Source organism: Lepidochelys kempii, chromosome 16 (genome assembly GCF_965140265.1).
Source record: "Lepidochelys kempii isolate rLepKem1 chromosome 16, rLepKem1.hap2, whole genome shotgun sequence".
Classification (NCBI taxonomy): domain Eukaryota; kingdom Metazoa; phylum Chordata; order Testudines; family Cheloniidae; genus Lepidochelys; species Lepidochelys kempii.
This window is the reverse complement of record NC_133271.1, coordinates 13,055,194-13,067,963: the sequence shown is the minus strand read 5'-3', so window position 1 is coordinate 13,067,963 and position 12,770 is coordinate 13,055,194. Positions and strand designations below refer to the sequence as shown.

At 48.9% G+C, this 12,770-nt stretch overlaps 1 protein-coding gene across 5 annotated transcripts in view; it reads left to right on the top strand.

Annotated features, from left to right (window-relative positions):
* Positions 1-12,770, top strand: part of ASTN2 (astrotactin 2) — a 602,974-nt gene that overhangs the window by 451,050 nt on the left and 139,154 nt on the right. For all 5 annotated transcript variants that reach the window (XM_073314892.1, XM_073314893.1, XM_073314894.1 and 2 more), the window contains one exon: positions 738-886. In XM_073314892.1, the coding sequence (XP_073170993.1) occupies positions 738-886 (149 nt within the window). The remainder of the gene's footprint in view (positions 1-737; positions 887-12,770) is intronic.

Genomic DNA, 12,770 nt, shown 5'->3' with positions numbered 1-12,770 from the left:
TCCTCACACATACACTCCCGTTCTCTCTCTCACACACACACGCTCTCTGACTCACACTTCGTACATATTCATCCCTCTCTTTCTTTTGCTTACACACATTTCTGAGACTCGCTCACAAGCCCTCTTGCACACACACACACCCGTACACACTCTTGGACGTGAACACTCTTGCAGTCCTTCACTCCCATTCAGGCACAACCTGAGCTAGATTCTCTCTTCACTTATACCCCGTCTGGGTATAAGCTGGGTAGCATGGAGACACACAGAGGGAAAGTTTGACCTTCTTGCTCTCCTCTTTCACTCTCTCGTGCTGCTCGATATCCATTCTCCATAGGGTCACTGAGCTGATCTGAGATTGCAGGGACGTAGTTATGAGGGTGTTAAATGAAAAGGTGGAGAGCCCTTCAGGTGGGATGAGTTTAGCCACTCTCAGTCGGCAGTAGGTGCATAGCCCAGAGACGCTAATGCAGGAGTCACGAGAACAAGGTTCTTCAGGGAGCAGGTGGAGGAGGGAACAGCATACAGCAGGATCTGACTCCACCTGGCTGAAAGTTTCCTTTTTTGTTTTTTTTCTCCCTCCGCTTCCTATTGTCTCCGTGTTTCTTGTGTTCATGTGTTTGTGTCTGAATGTGCGAGAGAGCCCATAGGCATATGTTCAGAATCTGCTTTAACAGGCTGCCTTTCCTCAGAGTGCAAGCTGATTTCCAGGAGTTCTGCTTTGTTTGTGCCCTGCCCAGGTTGCGCTTATCCCCCAGCGTAGAGCCCTCCAGCACCGTGGTCTCTCTGGAGTGGCTGGACGTCCAGCCTGCGATCGGGACAAAGGTCTCCGATTACATCCTTCAGCACAAGAAGGTTGATGAGTACACGGACACTGACCTCTACACAGGTAGGTGAGGACAAAGGGCAGCAGCTCCGGAAATGCCGCAGCAATGTTAACTGATTCTGTGCCCGAGATTGCTGGCCACAGCAATCCGAGCTCTGTCCTTGGGATTTTGTTGGCTTTGTGCAGAAGGGTACGGAACACAGACACCAGCTGGAGTGTAGTGCCAAAGCTCCTGCAGCGGGAGTGGCTGCTGAAGGCCTCTGTAGAGTCTGTTACTTGGAAAAATGAGAGAAAAGTGTTTGGTAACTACAAAGAAGTTATTTGCATTTCAAAAGTTTTGTAGCAACTGGGCAACCTACAAAACTGAGACCTCAGCTAGAGCTGTGCAAAGCTTCGCTAACAGCACCTGAAACTCACCTGGTTTTGGAGTTTAGCTATAAACACAGAACGTGGACCCAGTCCCCTGAGGCTCGTCAGTGTTTTGGCTGAGACTCAGAGCATGATTCAGGGGCCTGCAGGTCAAGGTGGAAGGATGTGAAACTTGTCGATGGGTCTGGATGAGTAATTAAAAATGATGTATTCTAAAACATAGCACCAAAGGTGTTGAAAGCTGCTGCTCAAGCTCTGCTCAGTGAGAAAACCAGGCAAAACTCGGTTCCTTATCTTGCAATTAATGGAGGATTTGGGGTTCATTTAACTATGAAAGTTCAAAGTTATGGTGCAAGTGGGTTTTTCTCTCTCTCTCTCTCTCTATACATTACAGGTTCTTTCTTTGGAACATTGTGTTGCAAATCTCACAGGCTAGGTGGTTTACATGTGGGCGGGGTTGCTTACATTTGTTTTTCCTGGTGCTATCTGTCTCCCCATCCCATGCTCATTGCCGTGCTGTCTGAGCGCCTCCTAGAGGCTACACATGTCAGCGCTAGCAGGGGCTAGGCTCCACCACTGTATGCATTACTAAACCATGCTCTGCAGAAGCCTGAGGAACGGGCCCGGCTGGTGGGCGTCACTCTGAAGTGCTACCAGACAGATTGAGCCTCTCCATGAGGTCTGCACAGATGTGCCCACAGCATCTGCGCTGGTGAGCGTAGCCCGCCAGAGGCCTGCTGGTTCTGAGACCGTTCCCTCACTACTGCTCTCTCTTTGGCACAGGCTCAGCGCCCTCCGGATACTCTTGTGATCGTGTAACACCTCGCTCCAGTCGCAGTCACTTTGACACACCTCTGTATCCAGATGGGTAGCACGGAGGTGTGTGTGCGCCAAGCCACAGGCTGGTGACTCGTAGAGGCTCCTCTTCAGAAAGGCTTTCCGTTGCTGTTGTTGCAGACTAAGCAGGAGCTGGCCATGCGCCTTTTCAGTGCAGGGCAGGGTGCTGGCACCCGCACCAGGGTGGGGCAGGGGGACATTAAAGTGCCTCTGGCTGGCAATGAGCAGAAGACTCCTGATCGTGACTGACGGAGGATGAGTCCTGGGAACCTGGGACTCTGAGTGTGTGATGATTCCGTCAGAGGCGCTATCTCACTGTGATCATTCATAACCAATTCCTTCTCTCAGCTCGGCAGGGGCAAGCCAGGGAAATGCAGGCGAGAGAAGAATTTGGCTATTAGTGGTGGGTGGATTTTTGTGGGTTTATTCACTCTGTAACTTTCTGAGTACCTATGGGCTAAATTCTCTTCTGGTGTAAACTGGAGCAACCAAGGAAGCTGCACCAAATTATACCAGCAGGGATTTTTGGTCCCATCTGTTCTTCCTGTCAGATTTCTCTCTCAGGTATTTATATGACCCCCATTGTTAAGCATCTGTGCTACAGAGGCTAGATTTTCGTTGTCAGGGGAAAGATCAGCGCATCCTTCTGAGGCCTCTGATCATTTGCAGGGGCCTCCGCTATGGGCAGTCAGAATTGATGCCCCTCATTTGTTTACACCTCAGTCCCGGTCTCAAAGTAAGTTTCCCTCCCTCCCTGTCACTGACTTCCATTTCCAAAGCTATCCAATGCCGTTGCAATGCCTGGGTTACGGTTCCAGTTTCCAAGCATGGCAGGTTTGTTCTTTGCCTTGGAGGGGCACCCTCAGTATGCAAAAGGAAAGCTACACGGTAAAGGAAGCACTGTGTTTTGGATGGAGATTCCAGATTGCTCACACATTTGTCAGGTGAGGCCAGACGAGGGAAACATGGGGTTTCTTCTCTGATGTGGCTGGACCTCCGTGTGACAGCTGCAGCAGGAAATACAGATTATTATTATTATTTTCTTTTCTTTTTGCCATGTGTTTGACATGCAAAGAAAATCACTCCCGAGAGCCGCATGCCCCTCACTCTGAACACAAAAACAGAAACAACGAACAGACATTAAAAATAAATAAATAAAGAGCAAACCCCAAAATTCTCTCTTCCGTCAGTTGTTTGTATCCAAATGTTCCCTCCTTTCTCAAGCCTGTGGAGCTACTAATTTTAGATGCCTTGATTTTTGGACGTCCAACTGGAGACACCAAGGGGCCTAATTTTTCCAAGGCGCTGAGCTCCGCTGGTTCCGTTGACTTCATTTGGATGTGTGGATGCCCAGCTACTCGGAGAACGAGCCCCTGGGTGCCTCCAGTTGAGTATCTCTCTCTTTCTCTTGCTTTCTCATACTGCTGCCCGTCACCAGTCTCTGTGTGACTTTTGCATAAAATCAATAGCAAAAACCTAAAAACAGGAGCCCCCTGGAAAAGCTATGCCTCCGTTTTGGGGCAAGTTGAGGTTTTTCACTCTTCTTCTCTCAGTAGGGCAGCTGGCCATGCCCCCTCCCACAGAGAGACAGCAGGGTCATTCTGGCAGCACAGCCATACCATCCAAAAACCAGCTATGGTCTTGATGCTGCTGGAGTTTATTCCTGAGATCTCCAGGTCTTAAGAGTGGGAAGATAATCTGTATTTTTTAAAGAAAAATTAGAGTTATAACCTCCTAATATTGTGATTCCTGGCAATGCCCTCTGCTAGCACTGTGCCAACCCACCCTCTGGCTGCATGGCAGGATTTGCTCCTGTATGGCATCTGGCCCTCTGCCTGTCCCCCAAAGGCTCCAGCATCTAATCTCGACAAAACCCTTGGCCTCCTATTCTGCTGGCAAGTGGAAGAAGCCCTTTTCCTGAGCCAAAAATAATTTTATCCTCTTCTTCATCCAGGAGCAGGGTCAGGAGCCAGCTCTGCTTTTTCTTTGTCTCGGTGTGCAGGACAGAGGTGCTGGGGAGTGAGGGTGAGAGAAATGAAGGCCTCTCAGGGAATACCTGCCCACCCAACTCCCTGGCTAAATACACTTTTAAAGGCTTATTACTGGTGCTTAGAAAAACACAGCCCTCAAAACCTTGGATGTTACCAGGACTGTTCTCAAGGTGAATTTGTGTGCAAAGCAAACCATACTTTCAACACCGTGCAACGGCGAGAGAGTGGCTCTCCACTCAGCAGCCAGAAAAGAAGAAGGAAGAATCGCATCCCGAACTGTTCCTTAAAGTTTGTGGAAATTACTCACAACTCCATGTGCGTGACAACTTGGCAGATGAGGGATGCTCTTTGTTCGAACATGAGCTGTTCGAAGCGGGAGAGCGCGCGAGTGAGCGCGCACACTGGCGGGGCTGCTAGCAGATTATGTCATAGACAAAGCAGGCTCTGCACTTGAAAAAAAGAGAGAGAAAATGTGTTTTACAGAGTGAGGTACAAACCAAAATGTCTGTGAACATCTGGAACTAATATTAGGTTTGGAAAATGTTTTCTGTGACTTCAAAACTCCTCTGGAGGAAGGAGTGTAAAGTTAAGAACCTCCGAAGTGGGAAGAAGAGCAGAGCAGCAAGTACTTTTCATTTCTTTATTCTGGTTCCACTTCAGTCCAAATCCCCATCTGGTTCAGACTAGGGTTCCAGGTTATTATTATCGTTCATTGTTATTACAGTAGTTCATAGAGGCCACAACTGATATGGGGGTCTCATTGTGCCAGGTGCTGTACATAATGAGGGACAGTCCCTGCCCCAAATGACTTGCAGTCCAACTAGGCAAGGCAGACAAAGGATGGGTGGAAAGGAAGGACTGTTGTCTCCCTTTTAGAGATGGAGAATTGAGGTTCTGAGAGATCACAGCTGGGATTGCCATGCCCAGCTCTAATGGAAAGTCGATGGAACATAGGGACGTAGGAATGGAGGACTGGAGTCTCTTGAGTCCTCAAATCTAGTCCCCTGTTATTGCAGGCAATTCTGTCATGTAATCTTGTTCAGAAATGTATCACGCTCCATTTTAAAAGTAGATAGGCTCTTTGCCCCCTCCTACTCCTGATGGGAGGCTGTTACAGAGCCTCACTTCTCTGTTGGTTAGATGTCCCCTTCTGATCTCCATCCTCAATATATTCAAGTTCAGGTGTACCCCCATCGGTTTCTGTGCCATTAGATGTGGTCTCCCTGAGCTGCTTTAGAAGATCCCATGCATAGTGATGTCCCCCGGGTCCCACAGCAGCCTGTGGCAGAACCAGGCGCTCCAGAGTTTCAGTCCAGGACAAGACCATCCTTCTTCCCAATCCCTGTATACGATGTACCTTGTGGTAGTGCCTGGCCACCTCAGTCTGGATCAGCGCCCTGTTTATACTAGACACTGGGCAAGCCCTTGGGAACAGCATTTCCTCCCACCCCCCCCACCCCCAAGTTTACAGTCTAAGAAGGGGTGAATGGTGCAATTGCCCCCATGCACAGGGGCCAGTGCAGGTCCATGTACCAGTTAAGTCCCACCTAAGCCCTCAATCTAGGGGAGACGTGGGTGCTTAGGCCGTTTGCAGGTCCTCTCCACAGAGGTGAATTTCACCATGAAGAAGGTTCTTCTCACTCCCCCTACCACAGTTCAGAGATGCAGGGACAGGAGACCAGTGGGGTAGCTTGGGTTTGTAAATGGCCCTAGTGCTGGTGGATGGGGTCAGGCTGGCCGCCCTGGAGAGTGACGTGAGCCCTCTGATTCTCTGCACAACAGGTGTGGCACGGGCAGTGGTGAGGTATCCTTGCCACTTATCCCAAACAGGGCAACCCCTTCAATGGACGAGGGACATTCAGTCTCCAGGCCAATTCAGTGCTAACCAAGGGGCCTCCTTTCCCATCTCGTGTAGGCCACAAACAGCCAGAAGATGGTAACAGTCTTCAGTCCCACATCTCTCGTATCTCTCTCCAGGATGGAAACTCTGTAGTTTGTCCAGGTCGGGTACAGAAGCCTGACCTGCAGGTTGCAGCCCTGCAATCTACTGTGTACAAGGAGTACCTGACAGTCACTCTGGCCATGAGCCGAGTGTTCAATCCAGCAAGCTCGGGGAAAGGCTCCAGAGCCCACTGACAATCCTGAGCCATCCAGGGTACGTCCACACAGCCAGAAAAACCAACCCATGGCAGCTAGTCTCAGAGCCCAGGTCAACTGACTTGGGTTTGTGGTGTAGAGCTAAAAACAGAGCAGACATTTGGGGCTCTCCTGCCTGTGAAGGGGGAGGATCTTGCAGCCCGGCCTCCAGCCCGAGCCCGAACATCTACTCTGCTATTTTTAGACCTGCAGCATGAGCCCCATGAACCCAAATCGGTTGATCCGGACTCTGAGGGTTGCTGCCATTGCTCTTTTTTTGCTGTTGTAGATCTACCTCTCGACTCCTTTTCTCAGGCGCTTGTTTTTAATCTGGGTGAATGGACTCACCAGATCCTGTGACCATCTTCCAGGTCAGGCCTGGGCACTGTAGCAGTCTAGGGAGTGAGATGTCGGGCTTTGAATGCCCACGTGATATCCCATCACAATCTGAAGAACCACAAATAAGGCCCCTCTTGTGTCGGGGAACCCTGACGTCTCCCGCACAGTTAGAGCAGTTTCCTGCCTTCATATTGTTAATTGTATTGCAGTCGCACCTAGGAGCTCCGGTTGTGGACCAGGGCCCATTGTGCTAAGTGCTGTACAAAACAGAACAAAAAGATAGCGAGAGTTGGAAACTTTTGGATTCTTTTTCAATTGGTATGTGTGGGTGAGTCCTTGTAAACCTCCCCCACACACGCTTCCTGCTGCTGGAGCTACTGTCCCACTACAGGACTTTGTACATGCTTGATAGTTCATGCACCTCCCCTCAAAATCAGTCCCTCCATGAAACTGCTGCCCCATGTCAGCCTGTCTGTGACTGAGGGCTTCTGTCCCTGTAGCTGCTGTCCCTGTAGCTGCTGTCCTGGCATCAAACTGTTAGACCTTGTGACTCGTCTCCTTTGCAAACAGGCTGTTCAGTGCTGAGGCTTTCAGAGCTCTGTGGCAGAATAGCATCAGTGCATTACACACCTCCATGCCAAGTAACTCCAGCCCCTAGAAGAATGAGAGTTCAGCATTGTGATCCCCTCAAAGGAGGAGAAAGGAACAACCCTTTGGCTGCATGCTCCCTGAGTGACACATGGGTCAGAGAGAAGAAAAGCCTCCTTGTTAACCAGCCCCTGTGTAGGAATAAAGGGGATGATTAAATGTAATGTCACTAATCCCATCTCCTGTTTACCTCATCGGGGGAGGACATTTGGGTGGATTTTTAGGGCTTCAGATAAAAATAGCCACATTAGTAAAGGGTTTAAAAATAAAATAACAAAATGTACTTGTGATGCTGGCAGACCAAGAGCCAGCTCACGCTAAGATCCCCAGGTCTCCACACAACACTGACAAATGTGTAGCTGGAACCAGTCTGGCTCACCTGTGTGTTGGTATTGTTAAGGCAGGCGTTAGAATGATAAGAGTGTGGTTAGTATTTAGACTGTATGGAACACTTGTGATTTCCTGCCTGCATTTATCTCACTCATAACCTCTGTAGCCCATATTTTACGGTAATATTTGAGTGTTTTTGCATTGTAAGCCTCTGTAACCACATATAACACCAGACAGAAGAGAAACATTATCTAAGTGTGAAATGCTGGTCTCCGACACAAGGTGTGGTGTCCAGCCCGACAAGGAAGGCCCGTCAACCTCATGCGGTCTAGAGTGAAACATTAAAAGGGACCAAAGATTTTGTTGTTTACCCCCCTATGCTCCTTGAACTTGAGACTTGCAAGGGAATTCCTGCCATCAGCTGAGTTTGCAACTCACAGCAGAAGGGGAGAAAGGAATAAAAAACCCTAACCAATACAAGATCATCCTTCCTCCTAATCCCTGTATACTATGTACTATAAATTAGGGCTCAACTGGAGTATTGTGTCCAGTTCTGAACGCCACATTTCAGGAAAGTCCAGAGAAGAGCAACAAAACTGCTTAAAGATCTAGAAAACATGACCTATAAGGGAAGATAGAAAAAAACTGGGTTTGATTAGTCTGGAAAAGAGAAGACAGAGAGGGGGCAGGATGACAGATTTCAAGTACATAAAAGGTTGTTACAAGCAGGAGGGAGAAAAATTGTTCTCTTTAACCTCTGAAGACAGGACAAGAAGCAAGGAGCTTAAATTGCAGCAAGGGAGGTTTAGGTTGGATGTAAGGAAAAACTTCCTGTCTGGGTGGTTAAGCACTGGAATAAATTGCCGAGGGAGGTTGTAGAATCTCCATCATTGGAGATTTTTAAGAACAGTTTAGACAAACACCTGTCAAGGATGGTCGAGATAATACTTAGTCCATGAGTGCAGGGGACTGGACTAGATGACCTCTCGAGGTCCCTTCCAGTCCTGTGATTCTATGTACCTCGTGGTAGTGCCTGGACACCTCAGTCTGGATCAAGGCCCTGTTTATACTAGACACTGGGCAAGCCCTTGGGAACAGCATTGCTTCCCCGCCGCCCCAAGTTTACAGTCTAAGAAGGGGTGAATGGTGCAATTGCCCCCATGCACAGGGGGCAGTGCAGGTCCATGTACCAGTTAAGTCCCACCTAAGCCCTCAATCTAGAGCAGTTGTGGGTGCTTAGGCCTTTTGCAGGTCCTCTCCACAGGGGTGAATTTCACCATGAAGAAGGTTCTCCTCACTCCCCCAACCACAGTTCAGCGATGTAGGGACAGGAGACCAGTGGGGTGGCTTGGGTTTGTAAATGGCCCTAGTGCTGGTGGACAGGAGGATGAACTGTATGTTTATGCTACTTGGACACTAGGGTGGGGCTGGGGGGCAAAGATTACTAGGCATAAGCAAAAGATCCCTAGTGTTTAGCCTGGGGTAGCCCTAAAGGACATCTAGAGCTTGCTTACCATAGAAGCTTCTGTTCCTTTTTGAAACCTAAGGCTGTAACTTGTTTGTGTGTGTTATGTTTTCCTGCTTTAACCTTGTGGATGATTCTTGTTCCTTTTCTTTAGTTAAAAAATTGTAGTTAATTTATTATTGTGTTGGCTACAAGCGTTGTTTTTAGTATAGAATCTATGATGCAATGGACGTGAGTAAGTGACTGGTTCTCTGGGACTGGGAGTAACCTGAATATTGCCGTGATACTTGGTGTAAGGGATCATCTGTCACAAAGGTAGGCTCACCTGGGTGGCAAGACAGATCGGAGTACACAATAGGACAGTCTGTAACTCCATATTAAGGCTGTTATAGCACTTGAGGAGTTTATACTTGATACTTGGTTGGTGAAATCTAAATGCAGAACTCACAACCAATTTGGGGTTGGTGCCCTGGTTTTGAGTAGTCTGCCCTGAGGCTGGTACTCATGCCCTTGGGCACTGTAGGGCAGCCTGACACTGTTTATAACACACACACTGCAGGCCAGAGAATGGGGGTTGCTGTTCTGTGGCTGTTGTGTTGGGATGTGGAGGGTCACGGCCGTGTCGCTGTGCGTTGGCGGGCATGGGTGTTGTTGTGTTGCTGTGCTTTGGCAGATGTGGGGGTTGTGTTGCTGTACGTTGGTGGGTGTAGGGGTTGTTGTTGCGCTACCGTGTGCTGTGCGTGTTGTGTTGCTGTGAGCAGGCATGAGGGTTGTTGTGTTACTGTGCTGGCAGGCGTGGGTGTTGTGTTGCTGTGCAGGATGGGGGTGGTTGTTGCATTACTGGGTGCTGGTGGGCATTCTTTCACATCCTACCTTCCTGGGCAGTTTGGTTTTGGCTCCTGCCATCATCTCCGAGCGCCCTCACAGCCCTGGCCTGCCAGTGAACATGAATATACCAACAACAATTGGTGCATCCTCCCAGCAGTGCCCAGCGTTGGCCAGCTGGGACTCGCATCATGTGAACATCCATCAAATAGTGTCCTGCCAAGAATAAGGAACATTTCCCCAGCATGAGCTTCCTCACAGTAGTGTCCCCTATGCTTGCCAGGTAGTATCTAGCTGGGTGAGCTTCCTCACAGCAGTGTTGTGCCAATGACAAACAGGAAAACAGCTCTGGGAGCTTTCCTTGCTGGGAGTAGCTCCCAGCTAACAAAGAGCAGAGATCTCCTGCTGGCCACAGCCTCTCCCTTTCAGCATTTGCCAGGCCTCCCTTGGCCTCCTCACAGCAGGCTTCTGCTATGACTATAGGTATGTCTACACTGCAATAAAACACTTTTGTCTGGCCCATTTCAGCTGACCTGGGTCTGCGGGACTCGGGCTGCAGGTCTGTACAACTGCAGTGAGTTTGGGACCATATACACGGCACATTTAAAGCCCCACGAGCCCGAGCCAGCTGACATGAGCCAGCTGTGGATGTTTTATTACAGTGCAGACATACCCTCAATGTCCTGAACCACAAGCACAGCAGAACATGAGCAGGAAACTCCTACTTCTGGATCATCACCTCTGGGCAATCTAACCCTAGGGACAGTCCCCTTTCTGGAAGCTAGGTGGAGATCCCCCAGTCCTGGAACAGTCTGAATCCACTGTCTCTTCAGCTCCGGACTCTGCGATTGGGTTAAGTTTGACCCCTCTCTCTCTCTCTCACACACACACACACACACACACCCACACACGCCTCAGTCCAGAAATTTGGGTGCTGTGTTCTGTGATCTAATCTACTCATTACAAATCACCCAGGTTCCAGTAAGGCTGAGGGCGCTTACACAGTCTTATTTCTCTCTCACGGTCCCCCCCCCCATCCCCCCAAATGATCAGTGGCTGCACAGGAAAGCGGGTTTGTCAGTGTCAGTATAAGGAACAGGAGCAGCAGCAGGAGCAGACTGAATTGAGCGCAGCATGACCTCCTGTCAGGCTCACATGGATCCAGAGGAAGCTGTGTCAACCTAAGGCAGAATAAATGGGGCCTCTCCAGAAAAGAGCTTCCCTTTTGCATGGTGATCCTCCACCAGTGAAGCTTAATAGCCCTCCTGCAGTTGTCATGGGTGGAGTCCCCGGGCATCCGCAAAGGGGTGATGAGAGGGGTCTGGTGCACATGCACTCATCTAAGAGCGCGCTTCGAAAGCTCCATAGGAGGAGAGGTTAAAAAGATGGAGACAGGTCAGCTTAGAAAAGAGACAGCCAGTGGGGGATATGAAAGAGGTCTATAGAATCATGAATTTCGCGGAGAAAGTGACTAGAGAAGTGTTATTTATCCCTTCGCATAACACAAGAACTCGGGATCACCAGGTGAAATTAATAGGCAGCAGGTTTAAAACAATCATAAGGATGTACTTCTTCATACAGTGCACAGTCAACCTGTGGAACTCATTGCCAGGGGACACTGTGAAAGCCAAAAGTATAACGGGGTTCAAAAAAGAATGCAATAAGTACATGGAGGATAGCTCCATCAATGACTGTTAGCCAAAATGGGCAGGGACACAATCCCATGCTCAGATTGTCCCCAAACCTCCAACTCCCAGAAGCTGGGCCTGGATGACAGGGATGAATCACTCAGAATTGCCCTGTTCTGTTCATTCCCTCTGAAGCACCTGGCATTGGCCATTGTTAGTGACAGGAAACTAGGCTGGACCATTGGTCTGACCCAGTCTGGCCGTCCTTATGCTTTTACGTGCCACAGGAAGAGCTCAAAGCACTTTACAGACATTCATAAATCAATCCTCAGCACCTGGGAGGTAGGGAAGTATTATCCCTATTTTACGGATGGAAACTTGTTAATTGATCTCCTCCCCTCCCCAGTCATGAAGAGCAGACATGCATGTGGACTCGTCCCATCAGCCTGAACTCTGTGGGAAGGGAATAAAAATCCTTGACAAGAAGAAATTGTATTTCTGTGCTGCTTGGACTTTAGGAGGGCCATGTCTCTAAGCATAAGCAAGGGATCCCCAGCTGCTTAGCATGGGTTAGTCCTAGAGGACATATAGTGCTTGCATATTACAGCAGCCTCTGTAACCTTTTGGAACCTAAGACTGTGATTCATTTGTGTGTGTATATTTATCTGCTTTAATCTTGCCCTCCTAAAGTCCAAGCAGTTAACACACACTTTTGTCCTCTGATGTTCCACAATGGTTTGCCTGGTGTCTATGGGCTGCCTTTTTTTTGGGCAGAGGATAACACCTCCTGTGGTAAACTACCATTTCACACTTGGTAATGCTTCTCCCGGACCATGGGGGTTTACAGTTTCAGAGCAATCACTTTTACATTTACAGAGCAAACACTTAAATATTACTTGATGGCATGGGATAGAGATATTATAAGTGAGATTAGTGCAGGCAAGCAGCTCACAAGCATTTCATAAAGTCTAAACACCAAAACCTAATACCTGTTTTAACAGTTTTAATACACAGTTGAGCCAGACCGGTTTCCCGATATGCATTTGTCAGTGTTCAGTTGAGGCGTAGGGGTCTTGGCATGAGAGGGCACCTGGTCTGCCAGCATCACACAGGCCCTCAGCAATATTCATTGTTTTTTTTGAGGGGGGCGGGGGGGCATAAAAAGCTGGTGCCCATTCACACCTGATCTGCAACAACTCAAACCCTGGCCGAGGACCTTAGCTAGCAAAGCCCAAGCAGTGATGATGGGGAGGAGCTAACAGGTGGGAGGAGCATCTGGGGTCCTTCCCCTGGGGACTTGTGATACATCAGGTGCGATCCCCTGCATTCACGAGACACTGAAAGTATTTTGAAACAAAGCCTCTAGATTGTGATTTAAA